A 20,861-nucleotide genomic window follows, 5' to 3' on the forward strand; every position below is an offset into this window, starting at 1 on the left:
ATTAAATTACACTATACTTTCCTTATGATGTACTGCATACGAAGTTTCTTACTTTACTTTGAAAGTTTGGTTTTCCATCACAGATTGTTTGCTTTTACTTTGTGAGACTATGAGGTAATCAAGGTTCCCCAATCTATTTAGTTTCCCAGAGGGATTAAAATCAAACAATGCTGATTCTAACAAATATGTAAGAATGATTTTTGTATATTAAACTTGCTCTTGGTTTCATCTCACTCCTCCGCTATTTTCTCTTAACATAGCTATCCTTATTTACATTTAATTTATTTTGTTTGCTACGTGTATCATGTTTTTAATGCTGCATTGATTTTTATTAGTTAAAATTTAAATACAAGTATAAATAAATGACCTTAATATTTTAACTTAGTTTGAATGCTATGATAAGTTCAAACACAAGGATCAGGAAATAAGAGAAAATTGCATTGGTCAAGACACAAGAAATTAGTGACATAAATATGAGGACAAAAATAATAGCAAAATATTTTTTCAAGAATCCCTCAAAATTTAAGATACTCAATACTAGTTTTACATAGTTAAGATTTATATAGTAAAAATAAAATTATTTCTCTTCTATTGAGTCAGATTTATATTTGGGAAAAGCCTAAGGAAAGTGACTATAGAAAAATTTTTTTAAGCACATTAAAGCAATAGATCAAAAAAGTAGAGTTTTTGAAGGCATTCAAGTTTCAACATTTCATTTTGTTCTCCATTATTAATTGTATGGAAGATCTTTCATCATTGAATGGCTCAACCAGACAGACCCTTAACTTACTAAGACAGTGAGTGACTGATAAAACTGTAAGGGAGACAGAGCTGAAGACCAAAAATGTGTGAAGTGCCCTTCCAGAGTGACTTTATAAAAATTCTTATTACTGGGGTTTCTTAGCTCAAAAACAAGAGAATTTTCATATAAAGCTAGTCTGCTAAAATGTGTCCCATGGCATTATTCAGTGTCTTTGGTGGGCTCCATTCCCTTTCCTCCTTTATCCAAAATTATTTTGCGTTAACTTTTGAGTTGAGGTAGCTTTACAAAGAGCAACAGAATACCAAATCACCATCACTGTGGTTCACTGAGCTTAAATCCTAGTATGACATTATAGGATTGCTTTTCCCAAGGTTCTTATGCATGGAACAGTCTATTTGGTTAAGCACACTCCATTATTTTTTCTTTAAGTTATGATCCCATATAATCATGTGAATTCTTTGCAGACACCAAGATAATATAATTTTCTATCTTTCTACATGTTTTGAAATGTAGATAAGTGTTGGAAATGAGTACTGCTTAATGTTTTTAAAATTCTGTTTTATTTTGGGAGCAATATTATGAAACTATTTGATGTAGCTTCTTCAAAAATATACACTTTCCTCAAATAATTTAGATCTTTAACTTAGACTATTTTAAATTGTTGTTTGTCAAAACAAGTAGACAAAAACTCCAAGTAAACAAAACTTCCGTGGAAGTGTATGGCTCAAAATTCTAGCAAATAGGCATAAACATCTGAAGACTCAGTCACATGAAAAGGAAACTCACTTTTTACTTTGATTTTCAAAATACACATTGTTCACATTTTTCTAAGAATCATACAGAAAGAGAAAGAAATGGAAATCATTCCATTAAAGAAAAAGAACCAAACTACTGCAAATTAACAATATATTATCATAACCTATAATGTAGGGGTGCCTGGGTGGCTCAGTCATTAAGCGTCTGCCTTCAGCTCAGGTCATGATCCCAGGGTCCTGGGATCGAGCCCCGCATCCGGCTCCCTGCTCTGCGGGAAGCCTGCTTCTCCCTTTCCCACTCCCCCTGCTTGTGTTCCCTCTCTCACTGTGTCTCTGTCAAATAAATAAATAAAATATTTTTTAAAAAATAACCTATAATGTAAAAAAATACAGTTCTAATGACTGTCTCTTTGTTGTCAAAGAACATAAATTAGTTTATATTAAGAATGACAGATGAAGAAACAAAAACTTGGACAATTGAGTAAAGCCACAAAATGTTTGAGTTATCTTATACAGGGTTGGAAAGGGAGAAAAACAGCTTCCTGAATGGAGAAAGACACAACATACAAATACCATATGGGGAAAATAATACGTGAGTTGAATGTTAAAGTCATGGCTTACTGTTAGTTGCAGCAGGAAACAGGACAATTATATGGTAAGAATACAAGACCCTGATTTTCTTCTCTAAATATCAGAAACACATAGAAGGCCAGCACCTATTGCTTACACAAGAATGCCATTCTATCTTTTCCAGGTCACCATATAGATCATCTTCCAAATAAAAGATCCCGTGTTCAATAGATAATGAGTTTCATGAGGCCTGGGCTGTTTCATCCATCACTGCACTTAGCATTGTGGCCTGTGAAGAATGACTTCTTAATATATATATATCAGTTTAGTTATTGAATATACATCATGCATGAGAACTTCCAGAAATGAATGCCTCAGAAATGCTGCTGCCCTTGAGAAACATTTTCACCACTGATGTATATACGTTACTTGCGGATACCAGCCTAATTTTCTGGGTTAATATGGGGCTTAAAATTCCCCTTAACCACTGCAACTCTGATAAAAATGAATTCCACTTCCTATATGTTTCTACATATGTCTATTCTCTGGTGTTACCAGTTTTCAAATACCTGTTTTGATGATGATGACAGAAATAAGGAAATTGCTCCTTGCTGATTATTATAGATTAGGTATGTTATATACATTCCCTGATATGATCCTCATCATAATGCTGTAAAGTAGTGAGGACTTCCCCTATTAAACATATGAGAAAACTAAGACCTGAAAAACTAAATATCTAGTTTTAAAGTTTCTATTCCTTCTCGGTGGCAGAGATGTAAAGCAAACCAAGGCTTTTATCAGTCCAGAGTCCACTCTTTACAGAGATTTTTACTGTTATCTTAAAAAGTATTCTGCATTGTATCAGAGCTGTAGGCACATGTTTAAGTGTCAACAGATATTTTTAAATATATTGAATATCTCTATAACACAAGTGACAGCTATTATGTCTCTTATTTTTTAAATTACTTTTTTAAAATGTATTTGAAACCAACTTGCAGATTTCTAGTAACTTCTATGTGCTAGGCATTACACAAATATTTTTAAATATTACCTCATTTAAGTTAATCTCTTTAACATTCACGGGTTCCTAAAATAGGTAAAAATGTTTTCAATTTCTGACATAAGAAACAACACACTCAGGTAATACATAGTAGGATGGGAAATCAGCTCGCAGATCTTATGCCCTCAAAGACAAATCACATGTCCTTTGCTCCATCATGCTAGATACTTTAATCCGGGCATTTTCAGCACTTTATCACACAAATGGACTTTTCAGAACAAGATTAGGGTACGTGAGAGGGCGACTGACTCTTGGCCTGATCATTGATGGAATAGCCTACATTTTCCAGGGAGAGAGGAAGCAGCAAGTGACCTGGACACTTGCAAATCTTTCCCTGTGGTTTGACAGTCTTTGAGGTACTAGTACAAGCCCGTTACCACGTAATACATGCGTAACTTCCTTGTTTATTAAAAGGCATACTAAAAATGTTTTCCTCATGACTGTCCAAAAGAGCAGTTCACACAAAGGGACCAGACTCCTTTAGGTGAAATGATAGTGCTAATGAAAGCAAGATGTGGTTCCCAAATAATGTTGCTCAGATAATAATGGCAAGTGTGGTGGAGAAACTAGGTCTGCTAAAATATTTCCTGAGATAATATTTTAAAATAACATCTTTGGAGGGGTCACTGGGTGGCTCAGTCGGTTAAGCAACTGACTCTTGATTTTGGCTTAGGTCATGATCTCAGGGTCATGAGATGGAGCCCCACTCAGGCTCTGCACTGGGCGTGGAGCCTGCTTACAATTCTCTTTCTCCTTCTCCCTCTGCCCCTCCACCCCCCACTGCTCATGTGTGCATGCTCTCTAAATCAATCAGTCAATCAATAATGAAATACAATACAATACAATAACATATTTGGAAATCAATTAAATTAAACCATAAAAGCCCCAATTTTCAAAAAGAATACTTAATGTATGGTGTGGCCCATGACATTTTGATATTCAACAGTGAATTTATTTTTTTTTCTTTTGCATAGAACAATTTATCACTAACACTACTCTTTCTATGATTCAGGGAGTTACAATAAAATGTTCTTTCCTTTGGGAATGGATTTAGGAAAAAAAGAAGGAAATTTATTAGGTTTTCAAATCTTAAAAAGGGAGACTAAAGATTTTAGCTTCAAAAGAAAAAATGTTAAAAAGTAATGTTACAGGGAATTAAAAAAAAATACTGGACTCTGTTTTGATCTAGCATAGAAAATCTCACATTAGAAAATATTTTCATTTTTTAATTTGCAGCTCAGTATTATGTTTAAGCACTATATGGAAATGAACAGAAGCATGACACTGAGTTATTTATGTGTTTTGTTCTCAATTCAATAAAATATTTTCCAGTTTTCATATTTCATTATTTTTATACTTAGGTTTTATCAATAACCAGACCTATTAATTAGCATCATATTTCTGAATATCATATCTCAGCATTTACACATGCATAAATGTGTAATCAGGGCAAATGCACAGAATAAATGGCATTTTCTGTTTTCTAATACCTTTTTGAGATGGTTTCCAGAGTACTGAGCAAGGGAACATATAAACACAATGAATATCCTTCCACTAGCTTCACAATATATCCTTTACAAGCATTACTTCTTTTCAACACTACTAGTTGTTGTTTTCGGTTTTGTTTATTTGTTTTTGGCTGTTTGTTTTACTTCTAACCTTCATCTGAAATCACTATTTCCTTGGAAGGCTTTGGTATAATTTACATATAGAAACATCTGGCTAAGCCTTCCCTCCTCTGTCCCCTTCTCCAACTATTACCTCTAATTGCTCTTCCCAATTCCATGCTTTAGTAACACATTTTGACCAAGGTTTCAAGTAGGAGAATAAAGCTATATTCTGACAAAACAAGCTGCTGCTCTTCTTTGCATCAACTGTTTTCTTTACCACACTGTCGTGGAAGGCATTCTTATTACCAAGAATAAAACTTGGAAGATCCTTCTCATTCCTCATTGCTAATGTAGCTAATGGCAATTTCTTTTACTTTGTCAAAAGTGACAGTTCCCTCATTAGCCCTTTTGCTTATCTGTCCTGTCAAATATTTGGTTCAGGTCCAATGGCACCAACTGACTATATGACATCTACATCACTAACATAGAAGCCTTCCCCCAAAAGAATCTCACCTGTCAGATCAAAATAAACTCTGTCAACATTTGACAACATCATATCCCTTCATTGATCATTGCTTTCCCTGAAACCTCTATGGAGTCTAAGATCTTTACTTTGGGCTATAAATATACTCAAACCATCAAAAAAATATAATACCTATTTTTAAATATAACACCCTTTTAAATTTTTCTTTAATTAATCTAGAATTCATCCTAGTACAACCTTAAATAATCTATGATTGATGACTCACATCTTAATAGGTTAATTCTTCCATCAAATGATTTGACTTTTTGTAGACCGAGGTTTAGGTTCATTTAAAATACTATAATTTATGTGTAACTTTTACAAACAGTTTTATTAGTTTGCCCTGGGGCGTGTATATCAAAATGCCATTCTGAATATAGAATATCATTATGAATTTTAGAACGTTTAATTTAGGAATAGCATATCCATTTTACCTTGTCTGCCAACTGCTCTTAATTAGTAAGGAATGTTGGGAGCACTGAGTTGAGAAGGACTCTGGGGCCACATCACAACTCACTGGGAATAAATGTCATAGAAATGTCTATCAAAGGAGGGAGTGCAGAAAAGGTATGTGTCCCAGGCATTTCCAATCTAGACTTACAGCATAGGAATTCACTTTCACTTTTTATAGAATATTGTGTAGCCCAGCACCAAGCAGTTAGTTGTCTTTTTCAAATACTAGCAGATGGTGTTGATAAAATTCATCCTGCTTGTGAACAAACACAAAAACCCTTGCACCATACCCTCTAGGTTGATATGGCATTCGTTTTTCTTAATTAAACCATCATTGTTAGGAAGCATCAGAAGAACTCTCTAAAAGCAAGGGTTTCAACAAGGAGAGACACTATGTAAACTCCAGGGAAAGCAATAAACAGATCATTACAGGGTTATCAGCCCCCTGCAAAGTTATAAATTCAAGAATCTGTATGCTATCAAGTGGCAAAGAGCAGAGGAGGGAGGCCATGGTCTAAATAGTCTATCTTTTCTTTTGACAACCACACAAAATACAAATACTCTATTCCCCTATTCTTTAAGTTTAAAAAAATGCTTAATGGGAGATAAATTGTTCCTTTGAAAATTAGATCATGTGCTCTATGAAGTCTGACTTCATAGACTCTACCTTTAGCCAGTGAATATTAGTAATGCACCAGAACTATTTTTAAGGCTAGGAAAGAAAATTATTGCCTCATTGAAAATATTCTTGCTCTATACAGTTTTTATTTTTAGCCAGTCCTTTGTGAAATCTTCTCTTAAAGTGTTGTCCCTACCTGAAATTTCTTTCACTCACTGAGAGAAATTAAGCTCATCCTTATCAAGGTGCCTAACACTCTACAGATACTGATATTAAAGCAATTATCACACATTATTGTAATTAGCTGATTACATAATGATCAGACCCACTAGAACTGCCTTCTTAAAGGCAAGACCTGTTTTTTAATCATCTTTTGATTTTCAGTACACAAAATAATGCTTTACACAGGATATGGCCCTAATAAATAGATGAGTGAATGAGTAAGTTTATTCACTGGTATCACTGTTAAAGAGAAGAAAAGGTAAGCTTGGCAGATTGAAGTTGAGCAGGCAGAATTTCCAAAAATAGTGGGTATCATTTTTTTTGATAGATAAAAATCATAGAGGTTAAAATGGAAGTCAAAGGAAATAAGCCTGAAGAAATATCGGGGTGAGAAATAGAGTACACACTCTGGGAAAACAAACAAAACTGCAATGACAGAAGTATTGGTTTTAGGGCGATGTTTGTATTTCTATCTCTTCATCCTATTAGAGCTAAAAAAATGGTTTCCAAAATTAATATACTTTTTGCTCAAAGGCCCTAGTCAATAAGGGGCACATCCTTATCTTGGTTCCAAAGATTCTTATCTGAACTGAGATGAAGAAAGAACCCAACAACAGGATGTAACATTCAGGTAGTATTGGTAGTGCTCCACTGAAATCTTTTAAAAATGCTTCTTGGTTTTATGAACTTTAGTAAGTCCTTTTGATTTTGGAAGTTTTATGCTTTGAAAGAGATTATAGTCTTTTGACTGATTCAAGTTTAAAACTCCATTTCTTTTCTTATAATAAAATACTTCTGAAGATAGATGCAAATTATTTTGGTGAAGTGTCAAAAAGGTAACAGCTTAGGCTTTGTAACTAAACGGGATGGGTTCAAATCTAGCATCCCCACACCACCCCCCAAATTGAGAGAAATTTCTCCATGGACCCTAATATTTCTCCACATCTTGTAAGCAGAGATTCCAACTGTCCTTCTGCTCTTTGTACTAAACTATCTTTTCAAAGATGTTCATACAACAAATAGTCTCAGAGGACAGTGTCTTCCACCAGAGTAAAGGGCAAGTTTGCCTATAAACTTGGGGGGATAGAGATAGGGGTGCCCTCCACAGCAAAGGGCAGACATGCTCATTTACAAAGGATTCCATTTCCCTAGGCTCATGGTTCTTCTCCTATAATAACACCTACGATGTGTGCAGGTACCTCATATTCCTCATATCAGTCTATGAAAATTAGGGCTTAGAGAACTGGCACAAATGTTAATATTCTGGCTGGTGACACTTCTGTGAATAATAAACTCTCCTCTGTTTCTGACCTAAAAAACTGGGGTCTTCTCTCATCACCCAAGAAACTGTGGCAGAGAAATTTGTTAACTTGCGAGTAAAAATCTGACTCTTCATAGTTCTTGACATTTACTGAGTAAACTTGAGGAGTTATTCCAAAATTTTTGCACTTCAGTTTTGTCTTGTTATGAAATTTAAAAGTGACTATAATTATAAATTACTTAGTATGCTATAGCATCCAAGTGTGTTATAAGTGTTCAAATAAATGGTAGCTAACAGTAGTCAGAAATAGCAGCAGTCAAAGCAGCAGTGAGTAGAAGCTGCGGTAACAGCAAAGGTAGCTAGCAACACTGAAAGAATGCCAAGCATGGCAGATACTTTATTAAGTGGCAGGTATAGGTTTTCTTCCTTAATCTTTTTTTTTTTTTTCAGCAACATCTTGACAACAAATGGAATAGACGCGGTTGTTGTTTTCTCTCTCATTGATTAAGTGAGATAAATGAATCTCAAAGAGTTGATATGATTTGCCAGGAGTCACTCCCATGGCCATTGTCAAAGCAGAGATAAGAAGCCAGCTGTGTCTGATTTTCAAGGGACTTTCCTGCATGTACTTGAGCCACATGTTGGAGAGGAAGATACAAAGTAACTGAGATCAGCACTTGGACATTCCTACCTCCCATTCACTCAGGAAGCAAATACCAAAAGATAAAAGAGATATAACTCATTTATCTTTCTCTTTGTTAGAAAAGTAAGCTCACAGAAAACGATAAAGGTCTCTAAAATTTCTGTGGGCAAGATTCATCCATGAATTCAGCTTCCATTGAACATGTCCTATCTTTCAGGCACTGTACTCTGAAACTTTGTCCACCTTAGAGTATTATTGTTTTCTCCATAATACAAATAATCTTTATCAGTATCAATTAAATAAACTATATAGCATTCTTATTTCAAATTCCCAAGCTAAGTCTTCCACCAGATATCTTTAAAAGATTCACAGATTCAGTCAATACTTCAAAATGTAAATGAAATTATGACTTTGACAGACTAATTAAATTTCTAAACATCATAAACTTCATGTTTTTCTAATATAAATACAAAGACACATTTATGTACAATGCATAAATATGTATATAGAGATACATTGTACTGTTTGATTTCGCAAGTAATGTTGTCTTGTTTTGACAAGCATTTTTTCTAAACTTGTCATGTAGTATATGTATACAGTCATGTAGTATACATATACGCAAAAATATATATTTCTTTTAATCTTCAAATCTTATAAAAGGAATAAGCACGAAATGCCAAACATATTTTGCAAATATACTGTTAGATTACAACTCTTACTTTTAAAATGTTTTCATCGTGTCAAACAAATATTCAATCAGCATAAAAATAAATATTTTTTCTTTACCTCTGCAGATGGGAACAGGAAAATCCCATGAGGCTGTATTTACTGAATTAGCTATACAGGTGAGTTGAGGGTGGCCATCAAGAATATACCCAGTTACACAGCTGTAGCGGATCTTGTCCCCAACGTCAAATCGTGTACCATATAACACACCTTTGGGTGGAACTCCTGGGTTTCCACAAGAGCTACTCTGCAATTCTATAAAAGGGGGAGAAAAGGAGAATTTACAGTTATTTTAATACATATTTTAATGTTTTAGATTTTAAAAACTATATGTAGATACAGATGTCTCTTTTCCTTTCAAAAAGTGTCACAATAAAAGTAAACGTCTTCCTTCTCAAAACATGTAACACAGAAGTATGGGAAAGGAACTAAATTTTACCAAAAAGGTATTAGGTTTCATTCTTTGTATTAGAAAAATTTAAATATTTTATATTATTTAATCTTTCTAGCAATTTTAAAAATCAACATTACTCCTATTTTACAGACATAAAGCTAAGAGTAATACCATTTACATGACTTCTTCAAAGTTACATTCTACTAACATAGTAATAAGCAAATCAAGTTTCATTAATATGCTCCTATTACTTTGATCCATCTGCTTAACTCTAAACCAGAAGCATTTCTCTGACAACATATGTATACATTTTGGGTGGAAATTTTTTTCCCACTTAAATAAGAAAAATATAGTGCAGTAATGAAATGGAAATATTTTTGAAGTTGGAGAGATTGGGCTAGAATTCCCAATTTGTTTAACCTGAAAATATAATGATAAGAAATGCATAGAGTTGTGAAGTTTTAAATAGATTGATATGTTAGGATATTGTACATATTGCCTTATTTTATTAGTTAATACTAAAAGTATACAAGTATACAAATGTAAGAGATTTTTTAAAAATAATATTCATTTCAGAGAAAAATCCAATTTCACTGTAAATGAAAAGAAATGGAAAGAAAATCTATAGAAATAGCAAAACTTACAGAACTTAATGAGGTTAAGAAAGAATTATTTTTCCCAATATTATTTTCTAAATTTTCTATCATCTTTATATTATTTCGTACTGTAAATAATTGTCAATACAAATACAAACTAATGAATTACTGAGCTAAAAGGTATTCAAGTTTGAGTAGGCAACAGTTTAGTTAATGGTATTATACAAATGTTAATTTCCTACTTTTGACAATTATGCTATGGTTACATAATTAGCTAGTATTATGGAAAGTTGGATGAGTATAGGGGAACTCTACTATTTTCACAACGGAACTGAAAGTCTGAAATTATTGCAAAATAAAAAGCTAAAAAGCCCCTGCAACACAAAAATGAAGTATGTTTCCATTTTGCCTTGATATTCATCTCATTTATGTAGTAAGATCCATGCAACGTTATTTAATATTAAGCCAAATACCTATAAGCCACTATAATGTGGAAAATATCAATGACAGTAAGTATCAATACAAAGAGGTAATTTCACAAAAACAATGGCCATTTATAAATAAGAAGTGTATATGGAGCTGAAATTTTGTATTTTTACCCATAATAGGTTTATAGTACTTTTGGGTGTGTTTCCTAAGTGAACATGATTTTTTCTGTATAAACGTTTCGAAGATAGTGAAGGAAAAAAATAGTGATAAATTTCAAATGAAGTCAGTTTAATCAGTGAAAAATATATTGAAGATATATAGAACTTGAGTTACATATATGAGAAATAAAGCATTTACTTTTAGTTTAGGACAATTACTTTAGAGTATGAAACCTAAAGCAGTAAAAAAAAAAAAAAAAACTTGACTAATATTAATTACGTATCAATGGTTTCTATAAATAACAGGCAATTTCCTTAAGCTTCCTCTGCATTTAAAGATACAGCATAAACTAATATCTGTAAAATACTGTAAATATCAGTAGAAAAGGTTAATGATCTCTAATATTTCACTTCTCCAAGGCATATAAGTTCATTTTCAGCAAAATTTAAGACATATTTATTATCCGTGAATTTTGAGTAATTCTTTAAAAGTACTTTTGAAATGTACAGTTTATTTTGAATTTTTTTTTCTTTTGGAAAATTCATTTCATTGAAAGATGAAATGTTTGCTGCAAGAGATGGTGAGGTTAGTAAGTTTTGATAAAATGAATTAGCATTCAATCTCTTGAATATAGTAATAACAAAGGAAATTCTTTTAATGAAACTACCACTTGTGGCCTTAGAATCAATCCACTTCTTTCCCTCTCACCTCCTAAAAATAATTAAGGTCAAGACTTCAATTATCATAAAGTTATATATCTAGGAGAAAAAGCAGTTTTCAAATCATTTCACAGGAAGCAGTTAGGTGGAGGAATGAAGGGAAAGAGAGAAGAAAACTCTAAATAGTTCTTATACTCAGATTTAACTTTGATTTAAATGAATAAACATTACCCAGAACAAAGTATCTAAAGCAAAAATGGAAAACATAGGAAGTGAGTCAATGAATGAATAACAACACCTGTTGGAACCTTAATACATTACCTAATCTATTGCCTGCCTTGTGGCTGATTTATTTCTAAGTCAACAGACAGATAAGAAGTCAGGCTGTTTCAAAATAAAACTCAAAAAAGAAAATTCTAAAACATACCTGGTTCTCACCTTCCGGAAATTCCTACTTTGGATTGCCCTTGTTTTTTGACTTTCATAAATAAGAACTACCCATCATTCTCTATAGACTGAGTAACCCATAAAGACAGTTATAAAGATGTTTCACATTCAGATTTAAGAGATACCAATTCTATAGCCACTGTGCATGGATTCCATTTTTTGTCCTCTCCCAACCCTTTAATTTGGGACTTGTCCCTAAGCTATGTCCATTTTAAGACAAAGAGCCAAAGATGTGTTATTAACTGAAAGAATTATATAACCCACCACCAAAAAAATGCTATATTCTGATTCACTTTTTAGTCTTGATTTTTAAAAAAATAGTGCTTCATATTTGAACTTTTTAAATTAATTCATTAATTAATATGACAGTCTAGAACTAGCTAAGTTAGACTAATTTTTAGGCATTGTTTCTACCAGCTATCAAGAGTTTGAATTGCAGGGGAAAATAAAGACACAGTCTACCATGTTCAGTAAAGCAGATTATAAACTAATCATTAATATACATGGTATTTACAATAAGTGGTGATTTTGTTTATTATAAAATCATTCTTAAGGAAAATAGATATTTAAGCAATAAAGAATTTTCATGTTAATTCACCAAATGTATCTACAAGATAACAACACCCTGCTTATCACTTCCCTGTGTTCCTGAAGCAAGTAATTACATCCAAAAGGCAAAATTACCAGACTCAGTTATCATCTTTCACCAAAAAATGACACTAAAATACATACTGAAAAGTTTCAGTGATTAAAATAAAACAATTATAGAATCTGACATATTCTCATCTGATATTCCATAAGGCAAAGATTAAAAAATAGGATTGGAGTGTTCTGGAGAGAGTACTTTAAAGTTATTGTCATGATACTATTGTTTGAGTACTGGTCAATTTTTTAAAGCAAAAATTGTACTGCAGCCTTATTTGAATTTATTCTTGGGATCTGTGCCATGAGATTGTGTTTGTGGATAAAACAGAAATACTAGGGGCACCTGGGTGGCTCAGTCGTTAAGCGTCTGCCTTCAGCTCAGGTCATGATCCCAGGGTCCTGGGATCTAGCCTTGCATCAGGCTCCCTGCTCCGCGGGAAGCCTGCTTCTCCCTTTCCCACTCTCCCTGCTTGTGTGCCTTCTCTCACTGTGTTTCTCTCTGTCAAATAAATAAATAAAACCTTTAAAAAATTTTTTTTAAAAAAAGAAATAATCAAGGGTTCGTCTGGGTGGCTCAGTTGGTTAAGCATCTGCCTTGGCTCAGGTCATGATCCCGGGGTGCTAGATTGAGTCCCACATCTGGCTCCCAGCTCAGCAGGGAGCCTGCTTCTCCCTCTGCCTCCTCCCCCATCCCCCATTTGTGCTCTCTCTCTAGCTTGCTCTCTCTCTCTCAAATAAATACATAAAATCTTAAAAAAAGAAATATTCAAGTAGTTTGGTGAATTGAGAAAATTACTGAAAAACAAGTCTGAAGATTTTACACTCAAAAAATGTTTCCGAAAACGTCAAGAGACCCTTTATATAAGTTTACTGCTCTGACCAAATGATGGAGTCAAATTAAACTTCATCTTTTTTTTTGCTAGAAATATATGTATTTTATGTATTTTATTTATCCTCTCTTCTCAGAGATATTAAAATTATCAGCGGGCGCCTGGGTGGCTCAGTTGGTTAAGCGACTGCCTTCGGCTCAGGTCATGATCCTGGAGTCCCGGGATCGAATCCCGCATCGGGCTCCCTGCTCGGCAGGGAGTCTGCTTCTCCCTCTGACCCTCCTCCCTCTCATGCTCTCTGTCTCTCATTCTCTCTGTCTCAAATAAATAAATAAAATCTTTAAAAAAAAATTATCAGCAAAGAATATGAAGGCATTTTGGCAACATAAACCATGCTAAAGTGTATGGGATTATTGATAAAGCAAAAAATTCCTTGAGGAAGATGCAAGATAAAAAAAAATCCAAATGGAGGTAGGAAGTTATTGACACTCTTCTATATTAGTTGAAAGGAAATATAACTATAAATTATTTAGTAACTAATTTATTCATCAGAAGCTCTTGAGGGTTATGGTAACACCACCTCCCTTGCCTTCTGAGTTTACAATTTGAAAAAGTTAATAGCCTTAATTGTTGAGATCAGCTGTGAGTCATCCTCTTTTCTAGGCACTTAGGCATTCATATTCCCACTTACATCTCACAAATTACCCAATGCCATATATGATTTTCCCTGTTGTACAGAAGCGAAACTGAGACTCAGATTAAGTAACTTTCCCAAAGTCACCCAACTAATAAATAGATTTGTAGTTCAAGCCTAGATGTCTCTAATGTTAAAAAAAAAAAAAGCCTTAGATTATTTCACAATTGCATGTTGTTGTCCATGAAAAACAGATATTCATTTCACAAGTGTTTATTAAGCAGCTAATATGGACAGTACTCTGAGGATATAGCTTTGCAAATGACAAACATGGTCCTGCCCTCATGGAATTTATCAACTTGGTATTGACCAAGTCAGTAAAAAAGTAATTACATAACATTAATTAGAATATGACAAGCAGGATTAAGGAAGCATACAAGTATAATAAAAGTATGTAATTAAGAAAACTTAGTCTTGATTAAGAGGAGGTCTGAGAAGAATTTCCTCCTAAAGTCAGGTTTAATCTGAGATCTGAAATAGGATAAGGAGTGAGCTGGATTAAAAAAAAAAAAAGAGTTAAGTAGATTTAAGATTTGGAAATGTGAGAATCAAAATACTATAATAGTTATTAGATTTGGCAAGGTTTTATGGGTGTGGTAGGGTATAAACTGAATTGGAAAAAGTATTCCAAAAGGGCTGGCCAAAGACAGGTTCATGGAGTGAATACATAACCAATGCATAGGTTCGTGATTAGAAAAAGGAACTATTTCTGTCGTTAAATGTTTTTGAAGGAGATACTATAAGCTCTAGAGAAGGGAATGATTCAGAGTGAATAACTGAAATCTATTCTAAATGTACATATGAGCAGAGATTTTCATAAGTATGTATGATTTGTACTTTGTGAGTTTACTAATTGAATAGTAATTCAATCTTGAAGATGATTAATTGGTAAATAGGACCATGAAAATTAATTTTAAAAAGAGAGGCAAGAATACTATATGCATACTATTTGTATATAATAATATCAACTTTATAAGGTTGTTAATATGACTATATAAAACAATATATGAAAGTCATTTATATGCTGAGCAAGCACACAATACATGGCAGGTATTATTAGCTCAACAAATTGCAGGTTTATTTTTATTATAATCAATTTTGCATTTGAGACATCTAAATTAGGTGTGATTAGGTTATGATCTACTAGAGGTAGGGCTGTCTTCAATAAATGCTAATTAACTACATTAGATCATTCTTGATGTCTTAAAAATTAGTCAAAAAACAGTAATTTAGTCAAAGGTAAAATTCAATTACTCCTCTCTAGGTCATAAATGAATTTCAAGGTGTAATTCAACTCCGGGTAGGATATATGTACAACCAAATTCACAAAGCTTCCTTATGGGTGTCATTGATCCATTAATTCTTTCATTTATTAGTTAGTATCATATATGAAGCACAGTGATTATAAAAAGATATCTGATGTCTTGCATCCTAACAAAGTCCAGATAAGTTAAAAAACAAAGTTTCAAATACTTTTGAAAAAAATTTAAATCTTGAAAGAGAGTGTATATCAAGGATTATAAGAGAAGAGAGTTTTTATCATATTTTCCTTGGAGAAATTCAGTAAAAATCTACTATGCAATTTAGAAAAAGAGGAGTGATTTATACTAATAAACACTTTACGATAACCTTGGCTTTTAAAAAATCCCCAATTTGTTAGGAGCACATAGTTAATTTTGAAAGGCAAGATATTTAGCAAAATATCAAGAAGAAAACCTGACCTTGAAAATTGGAATGAAAATCGAATGAAAGGATAACGGATACCGTGACTACAGAATTGCATAATTATTCAGTCAAATAGATGAAGCATGATCCTGCTGAGATCAATTAACAATGCTTTAAAACACTGTAAAATTATATCTACTAAGGGAAGTAAAATCAGGTGGTTTGTACTTCTTACAGAAAATTAATCTCAGGTTTTATTTCCCAGATGATTAAAAATAATTTAGGGGAAAAAATAATTTAGGGGAACATAACATCAAATTGAACCACCTAGTACCTCTCATCCTGAGACTTCAAAAGCACTTAACCAAATAATATATTTTCCAACATTTTAGTGGTACAAAATATGCTTTTATTAAAGATACCAAACCATTTCATTCACATTGGATATAAATGGTGTCATTTGAGAATTCACTTAGAGACTGGATGAGCAAACATTTTGTGAATATTTTGAATCAGCTATTGCACCTATCCTGTTCCATGAACTTTTACTTCCATATATATGACTGAATGATTTTTTTTTTTAATTTGCTTCCTCACTAGACTGTGAGCATCTTGAGAATAAGGGCTCTAATTCATCTTTATGTATTAAGAATTTAGCACATTTTGTGGTATGCTGTTGACAAGCAAAAAAGGATTGCTCAGTTAATTGAGTTATTTCCTCTAATAGAAAAACATAAAAGATCATCACACAGTTTGTAGGAGTAAATGTCTAGAGACAAAATAGAGTGGAACGAGTAGACTAGAAGAGAGCTAGCTATAGGCACATCATGAACTAAGCTTGTGTCATAATAAGCACTGGGCCACATTGGCTGCATGTGATTTTATAGATCAAATTATATAATTGTGCCATTTAAATCTGTTTTTTTTTATGAAAAATTCATTAACTTCTATAAACCAGTTCTTAAGCATGAACATATTTCCTAAGCTGCCACAGTCCTCACTGGGATTCTGGAAATGGAGCAAACATTAGGCCACATTTGCCATTGTAAAAGTTATCCTGAAGCTTCAAAGAGGTTCAGATTTGGCAATCAAAAGGACGAATACTGATTATTTTTTATCGTTATTATTTTAACTTAATGAAAAAGATTCAAACTATTGACTGCTGGAGAAGAACTGAGAGGAAACCAACACTGTCTCAGTTCATCTGCCTAAGAAAACAGATTACTATATTGATTTGGCTGGGATGAGGGGAGAACGCACACAGATTACAATGCATTTTAAACAGCAACAGAAGAAAAATCTACTGTCACTTTTTTTTTTAATTAAAGTAAATCCTTGGGTGGGCTGATTATACTTCCAAGGGAAGGAAGTGTGAAGCAGTAAAACAGTTAGTGTAAAACCAAACATAATAATTTATGTTGTCTAGGTAACATCATTCTGTTTTGATATTGGTGTATGGGGCCCAAAGGTAACATACGTAAAAGTTTTCAGAGTCAAATCAAGGATAATGGTCAGATACAATGGAGAAAATCCACTGCACAATATCCAAGACTAGCAGTTGCTGGATATGGACTTTGGATCTGTGAATAAGAGGCAATTAACATCCTTTCAATTTCAAATATCTGTGTTTTTTGTTTTTTGTTTTACAATACAAATTTTACCACCTAAACTGAACTGATGAAAAACAATACTGTATTTTTATTTTGTAAACTAACTACCAATGTATTAAAATAGGTGGGTGGAAACGTCATGATACATATAAAAAAATTATTATTATTTAAACCCAGCTATAACCTGTGTAACTACCAGAATTTTAACAAAGCAAAAGAAATAAAAATATAGAATGGAAGCATATTAGCAGCCATCCTCACTTTAAAGTTTCTAAAAATGGAACGACGCTGCATCTATATGAGTAGCATTTGAGAAATTGATTCAGAATAATAGAAAAATATGAATAGACTCTCCTCTCCTATGACAGAACTGGGACAAGTATCTGTATTAAGACTTTTGGATAATTTAATTCTTTAAAAAAATGTGTTAAGCTGATTATGGATAATTTACTGGATTACATATTCATCCAATGAGTGAGAGATGCCACTGTGTTTCAGCAATCAATCACCAAATAATTACTGAAGCCTGAAGTATAAATGTCAAAGGGATATAAAAAAATAGGACACTGTGCCTGTCTTTTGGAACTTATAACTCAATTGGAAACATAAAACATGTATAGTATGACCTTCTGGCAATTAAATAATAAAATGGACTCCGTAGCTGAATTTTTAAAAGTTACCTGTTATATATTTATACAAAAGGAAGAATACTGTATGAAATAAAGAAGGATTTTAGTTGGAAAGGAGTCAAGAGTCAAATAAATCATATGAATAAAGGCAAGAAAGAGATATGTACAAGATATGGTCAAGGCTCATATGCAAAATAAATGGTCTAAGTGGAATGCCATACATATGAGGAAACACAGAATGAAACTTAAGAAATGAATCTTAGGGTCACACTTTTGAGAGCCTTTAAGTTATCTGTCTTAGGGTCAATGTTATGCTAATGTAGCCCAAAAGGCCCCATAATGAAATGGCTAAACTAGACAGCAGTTATTCCTCTATGTGACTCTGACTGGTCGAGGCTAGGAAGGATCAGACTCTGCCCTCAGGTCTTCAGGGACTCAAGATTTCTTCCATCTTCCTGCTCAATCATTTGCTTGGGCCTTACATAAACTTGGTAGAATTGGATTTCCAGAAACATTGAATTCAAACAGAGAACACTGGGAGGAAGAAATTTTCCCTCCCTTTCCTTTACTGACAAAGCCCCTTCTCATTACTACATCCTATTCAAATTCCAAAGTTTCTGGGAAAAGCATAGCCTTTTTTTTTTACCCCCCAATAAGGTCAATTCTAGTTTCGCATGGATCGGTACCTGTTAGAACAGAAAAGGGATGGTCAAAATAAATGTCCCTGTGTGGATAAGGGAAGAAAAGGAAATATTCCACAGTCAATGGTCATGAAAATAAATGGAACATATTAGACAGGCATTATGAAGATCCTCCCACCCTGGAAGACGCTGGTACTGTTCTTCAGATGACATTCCTTTGTCCTGTGTCTTCCGCTGTCCCCTGGCATTTCCTGTTGAATAGTTCTTTATTGTCCACATTCTCTGTGGCAAAATTTGAAGTGGGTATGGGAGAGCAGAGTCTCCTTAGGAGTACATAGGGCTTATATCTTGCATCTGCTAATGCAGGTTTGGTACTTGAAAATTGCCTTAAGAACTGAACAATCAAAGGGATTTGAAGATGACTTCTGGGATTTATTGGCTAAAACTCCCTCCAAAAACTTATTAGGAACTGGTTTGTTTCCAGTTATTTTCATGTGCCAGTGACCACTCTCCACCTGCCCGCAACCTGCTTTCCATCTCTCTCATTCTCTTTTTAATTGGGACTACCCTGGAGTAATCTGAAGCAATATTGAGCAGGGATGCAACACGATTTATCTCATCTTGGCCCCGGGGCTGCCCTCCATCCTTTGACTAAGAAACTAAGAGACTCTGATAAGCCTTCTTATCCCCTGCTATACAGAAGCGGTTGGCTTTTCCAACCCAAAAGTCACCAAAATTTTAGACTCTATTTCTTTCCATCTCTCTTTAAAACTGGCCAACATATGCCTCAGCTCTTGTCTGGGTTGTCAAACTTGTCAAAGGCATCCAGGGACAGGCACGGGCCTTAACAACTTTACCTCCATTCTTGTGAACTAGAGTCTCAGTGCTCTGCCTTCCCCATTGTCACAGCAAGTGCCTCCCCACACGTGCCATGCATAGGACAGGTGCCCACTGTGCAGTGCGTCATGCCTCCCCATGCTCTCCTGACCGCAAAGCAGTAACACGTGTCGCAGGCTTTTCTTTTAACACACCACGTCCAGTACAAATATTGCATCAATGCCAGACACAAAAACCATTTTTTAAAGCACAAAGGGAGTTAACATAGTTTCTAGGAACAGGTTGTAGGCTGGACCTCTTGATTCACACAGAATTAACCCAATAAGTGGACTGCTCCCTTGAAGCCACCCCGGGAATTAAGTTTACCTGGAGTCACTGCCACCCCGCTATCAACCTCCAAACAGCAGAAACAGACGGGTTTTGTTGTTGTTGTTCCTGTTTTGTTTTGTTCTGTTTTTTACCCATAGGAGCTGGACAATGCTGGAGAGTGACATAAAATTGCAACATGGGTAACAAAACCCACCGTGAGAATCTGCAGGAAAGCTGCCTATGCCTAAATTCCCGGTTTCACTCTCACACAAACAGTGCATATCCTTGGTGGAACTTAATTCACATTCACTATAAGAAGGTCTCAGAAATGTGTTATTTTTCCCCCTGACATTGTCTTTTTTTTCTTTTTTTTTTAGATTTTATTTATTTATCTAGAGAGAGAGAGAAAGAATGCAAATCAGGGGAGGAGCAGAGGTGGAGGGACAAGCAGACTCCACAATGAGCTCAGAGCCAGAGGCGGGGCTCGATCTCATGACCCTTAGATCATGACCTGAGCCAAAACCAAGAGTTTGATGCTCAATCAACTGAGCCACGCAGGCACCCTTTTTCCCTGAGATGTTCAGTTAGAGAGTGAAGTAGAGATTGACAGAATTTATCTGATCATTCTGCCTCATTTTTAGTTATCTCCCTGTTGGAGAGTTTATAGGTTCATGCTTTCAACATACCTCCATATAATCCTTCCAATTTGGCTTACAGAAGAAAGTCCCATTTCCCACTTGATGGTCAAAATCCTCCACAATCATATCCGTTTACATTTCTCCAAAATCTCCCTATGCTCAACTACTCTATTTCAGTCAAATATTCCCTGCTTCACAGGGAATTCACAAGTATTCTTGCTTCACAGGTTTGTACAACATTTGAAATAGCTCCTACCTCTTCTCTGTCTATACAAATATTTTTATCCTTAGAGACCTAAACCAATTCCTACCTTCTCTATAAAGATCTCCAAACTCTTCAGTCCATGTTGATCACCTTTGCTCTTGAACCAAAAATCTTTATTTTCTATTATATTCATCGATCACTTATTCCAATATCTTAAGATATCTCATTTTACCTTTTATTGTTTTCCTTTTTAATTCCACAATGTTCTC

At 34.1% G+C, this 20,861-nt stretch overlaps 1 protein-coding gene across 2 annotated transcripts in view; it reads right to left on the reverse strand.

Annotated features, from left to right (window-relative positions):
• The window catches only part of CSMD3 (CUB and Sushi multiple domains 3), a 1,160,890-nt gene that overhangs the window by 875,317 nt on the left and 264,712 nt on the right, over window positions 1-20,861 (reverse strand). For both annotated transcript variants that reach the window (XM_081816413.1, XM_081816412.1), the window contains exon 4: window positions 9,266-9,460. In XM_081816413.1, the coding sequence (XP_081672539.1) occupies window positions 9,266-9,460 (195 nt within the window). The remainder of the gene's footprint in view (window positions 1-9,265; window positions 9,461-20,861) is intronic.

Source organism: Leptonychotes weddellii, chromosome 4, assembly GCF_054177405.1.
Source record: "Leptonychotes weddellii isolate Sample4059 chromosome 4, ASM5417740v2, whole genome shotgun sequence".
NCBI lineage: Eukaryota > Metazoa > Chordata > Mammalia > Carnivora > Phocidae > Leptonychotes > Leptonychotes weddellii.